The sequence below is a fragment of the Otolemur garnettii genome, unplaced genomic scaffold (genome assembly GCF_000181295.1).
Source record: "Otolemur garnettii isolate 467f Iridium unplaced genomic scaffold, OtoGar3 scaffold00100, whole genome shotgun sequence".
Classification (NCBI taxonomy): Eukaryota; Metazoa; Chordata; class Mammalia; order Primates; family Galagidae; genus Otolemur; species Otolemur garnettii.
The window spans coordinates 7,635,474-7,639,720 of NW_003852495.1; the positions used below are offsets into that span (position 1 = coordinate 7,635,474).

Consider the following 4,247-nt stretch of genomic DNA (forward strand, 5'->3'; position numbering starts at 1 on the left):
TCTCCTGCCTCAGCCTCCCAAGTAGCTGGGACTACAGGCACCTGCCACAATGCCCGGCTATTTTTTGGATGCAGTCGTCATTGTTGCTTGGCAGGCTGGGCCTGGATTCAAACTCACCAGCCTGGGTGTATGTGGCTGGTGCCCTAGCAGCTGAGCTACAGGTGCTAAGCCAGTCACTTTTTTTTTTTTTTTTTGAGACAGTCTCAAGCTATTGCCCTGGGTAGAGTGCCATGGCATCCTAGCTCACAGCAACCTCCAACTCTTGGGCTAAAGCTATCCTCTTGCCCCAGTTTTTTTATTTTTAGTAGAAATGGGAGTCTTGCTTTTGCTCAGACTATCTCAAACTTATGAGCTCAAGCTATACACCTGGCTCACCTTCCCCCAAGAGCTAGGATTACAGGTGTGAGCCACCACACCCATCCTGAAAAGTCATTTTTAATAATTGCAAACTTACGAGCAGCACCTATGGCTCAGTGAGTAAGGCGCCAGCCCCATATACCAAGGGTGGCGGGTACAAACCCAGCCCCAGCCAAATTGCAACAAAAAAATAGCCAGGCATTGTAGCAATCACCTGTAGTCCCAGCTACTTGGGAGGCTGAGGCAAGAGAATCGCCTAAGCCCAAGAGCTGGAGTTTGCTGTGCACTATGACGCCATGGCACTCTACTGAGGGTGACAAAATGAGACTCTGTCTCTAAAATAAATAAATAAATAAATAAAAATTAAAAAAAGAAATGAGGATGTTTTAAAAAAATAGTTACAAACTTAAAATACAAACATAAAATGAAAATGCCCCTTTGGCTGCACTACAAGGAACAGACTATAGGCATGGGGATACCAGGTGAAAGGCTGCCCAGGCCAGAGAAACCTGGTTGGGGACACCTCAGGACGGCCTCTTCACATCAAAAGTCCCTCTCCCCTGGCCCCATCCTCTGTCCCCTTTTCAAGACTTACTTGGGAGAGCCAAGCAGACGAAAGGTGAGAGTGGGATCTCTCAGCTCCTGCAGCAGCTGGGTGGGAGAAAATTGTGTATCAGCACCTAGAACAACCCTCTGCTCTCCCAGCAAACATGGTTCCTTAAAGAGTACAAGGAACTGACTATGAATGCCTAGCCTCAGAAATAATCATGTTTACCAACATCACGCACCAAATGTGTGGCCCTCAGGCAAGCAAGCTATTTAACCCCTCTGTGCTTCTGATTACTAACCTGTGAAATCACAGTACCAAAAAAAAAAAAAAAAAAATCACAGTACCTACCTGATAGGTGATAGTGAAGATTAAAGAAAATACTGAAGTGTAAGGACTTCACAGTGTCTGACACAGTGTTCTATGAGACAAGTACCATGCCACTCTGTTTCCCAAATAAGGACAGCAAGGCCCAGGAAAGTTAGGCCATTTGCCTAAGATCACTAAGCTGGATTCCAACCCAGGCAGTATGGTCCATGCTCTGCCTCATCCATATAGCTCTGTTGGGGAACAGAGGCTCAAAGAAAAGCAAAGTTCTTTGCACACAGTGGCTCAGGATGACACTGGGACTTGAGATTTGGGGGTAGAGAAGGGGATCTGTCTGAACTGAAACTGGAGGAAACTTCTCCCCAGGACTTCACTGGGTGACTCAGTTCTTATTTTTTTTTCCTTTTATTAAGTCATATACACATAGATCATGAATACATTTATGCATTTGTGGGGTACAATGTGTTGATTTTTTTTATACAACTTGGAGTGCTTACATCAAACTAATTACTATAGCTTTCACCTCATTTACTTGATTATTGTGTTAAGACATTTATGTTCTATACTTGATAGATTTTACTTGTACCCTTGCAACATGCTCCATAGGTGTGGTGCCACCGTTTACCCTCCCTCTATCAACCCTCCCCTCCCTTCCCATTCCATTTCTCTTCTTCATCCTGGGCTATAGTTGTGATCTATCTTTCATATGAAAGTGTGAGTAAATATAAATTGGTTTCATAAAAGTACTGAGTACATTGGATACTTTTTCTTCCATTCTTGAGATAGGTGACTCAGTTCTTCACTCCCAGCTGATGAATGTGGTGACTGAGGTGGGAGGAGCAGAGCTGTGAGGTTAGGGTGGAGGAGCTTACCTGGTCAGAGCCTAGAGCCCACACCTGCACTCCATGTTTCCAAAAAGCTTGAAGCTGACCCCGGACCATAGCTGGGGAGAAAGCAGTGCACGTTTCCCTTAGGAACCACCTGAGCCTCTACCCATTCCCTGGGCCCTCCTATCCCTACACATACCCACAGCTTCCACTGCCTCGGTCATAGGGATCTCATGTGTGCGAAGGCCCCGGACTGGTGCTCCCTCCGGGGTCACCAGCTTCAGAGAGCCTGGAAGGGGGCAGAGACAGAATTTTAAGAACTGGAAGCAGGGCTTAGAGGATTACTAAGGGACCAGGCAACAAATTCATTGTGAAAGGTAAGTAGGACGGGGACAAGGCCTAGAGGGGCTTAAGGGGTTCTGATAGACAAAGGCTGAGGACAGACGTCTATGGATGGGAAAGAGGGTGGGGAAGGGAAGGGGAGAGAGGAAGATTCTTACCATCCATCAACACCATTACCATATCTTCCTCTACCTGGGTCACCTGCACTGGTCCCTTGTGCTCTGTTTGAGAGAAGGTGGGGTTTAACGACCAGCTTCACCCCGTCCCCCTTTCCCACACCGCCGCTAAAGGCCAGTCCCTCCGCCAGGCACCCCTCAAGCAAGGAGCCTAAACCCCTCCCACCATCCAGACCCGCCCCATCGTCAATCTCACCAATTAAATAAAACCCACCATTCTTCCTCCCCGCCCCCTTCTAGCCCTTCTCAGTATCAAGCGGTCCCCAGGCTAAGCACCGCCCAGGTGCTCAGACCCACGCCTCTCAGCTGACTGCCCTCAGGGAGACTACGGCCCGCTCACCGGTGCTCATCTCGCCCAGCCAGCAGGACAGCGCGCCGAAGCGCACGGTGTGGAAGAGCACCGACTTCGCCGGCCGCCCGGGACTGACGCCGATGCACACGGCGGGCAGTTCAGAGCCGGGCCCGGTCAGCAGCGCGAACACTGGCAGAGGCGTCGGTAGTGGGAACAGCACCTGCTGTGGGCCGCGGCGGGGGAAGGGAGGGCGGGAGGGCTCAGAGGGGACTTAGGGCAGGACCCGGGAGGTGCCGGGGCAAGAGAGGGGCGGAACCCGGGAGCTGCATAAGATTTCCGAAACCTGGCCCTCAGTCTACGGAGGTGCCATCTAGAAATTTAAGGGAGTAAGGCCGCAGAGGGCTTAAGTGGTGCCTACTTAGAAACAGGGGTGTGGCCTCAGAGAGTGTGACTTCTGTTTGGGGGCGTGCCACCCTGGCGACAGAAAGACAGGGCTCGTGCAGTGGGTGTCGAAGGCAGCAAAACCTACTTAAAGACTCAAAGGGACAGGTTCTAAATAAGGTCTCCTTAGAGACCTGGCGGCGGAGCATAGGGCCTGAGGAATACTTAAGCCCTGGTGTGAGGAGCGGAGCTTAGGGATAAGGAAGCCCTCGGAAGCAAAGCCTCCAGCTCAGACGGGGTAGGTGGGTGGGGCCTCTGGGAGATTGAGGCGGGGCCTAGGAGGGGGCGGAGCTTCACGGAGCTCTCAACAGAAGCCTCAAGGGTGGAAGGCACCTGTCATGGCATCCCTAGAGTCCTCAGCAAACTCTCTACACCCCTTACCCGGACGAGCAGGAACTTGTTCATAGGCTGATACCACTGAAGGAGGACCACAGATGTCTCCAGTGCCCCGCACAGGAAAGGGCCCCCGGAGGTCGCACCCTCCGCTGTGGATTGGTTAGAATTAATCCGCGCACCCTCAGCCCCGCGCTAGACCCACACAACCACACATCTTTCCCTGGGCTCTGGATCCTGTCTTAACTCTGCAACCTGCTCGGCAGATGCAGCCTGGGCCTACCCTTGGCTCAGCCCTGCCTTCTATCTGCACACCCACAGAGTCTCTCACCCACACAGCACGCCCGGCAGCCTTTGGTGTCCTGGATCTTGGTGGAGACCATGTTCTTCCTGAAAAAAAAAGGAAGGTGTGAAGGAGGGTGGACAGCAGTAGGGGGAGGAGGGCCTTTGGGGTCTGTGGTGCCACTTGGAGCTGGTACCTTGCCAGTAGCCGGTGGGGGCTAATGTGAGCGATGGGGCTTCCTGCTCTGGTCTCTTTCCGTTCCAGCAGGCCCAAGATGCTATGAGAATACAGGTGGGGAGTCTTTCCTGCAGTGTGTGTATGT

At 51.8% G+C, this 4,247-nt stretch overlaps 1 protein-coding gene across 1 annotated transcript in view; it reads right to left on the reverse strand.

Annotated features, from left to right (window-relative positions):
* The window catches only part of MAP4K1 (mitogen-activated protein kinase kinase kinase kinase 1), a 20,326-nt gene that overhangs the window by 3,639 nt on the left and 12,440 nt on the right, over positions 1-4,247 (reverse strand). The window contains exons 23-30 of the mRNA XM_003796156.3: positions 4,122-4,230; positions 3,974-4,032; positions 3,691-3,794; positions 2,917-3,091; positions 2,559-2,621; positions 2,258-2,347; positions 2,104-2,174; positions 953-1,008 (exon numbers count right to left, since the gene is read on the reverse strand). Coding sequence (XP_003796204.1) covers positions 953-1,008; positions 2,104-2,174; positions 2,258-2,347; positions 2,559-2,621; positions 2,917-3,091; positions 3,691-3,794; positions 3,974-4,032; positions 4,122-4,230 — 727 coding nt within the window. The remainder of the gene's footprint in view (positions 1-952; positions 1,009-2,103; positions 2,175-2,257; positions 2,348-2,558; positions 2,622-2,916; positions 3,092-3,690; positions 3,795-3,973; positions 4,033-4,121; positions 4,231-4,247) is intronic.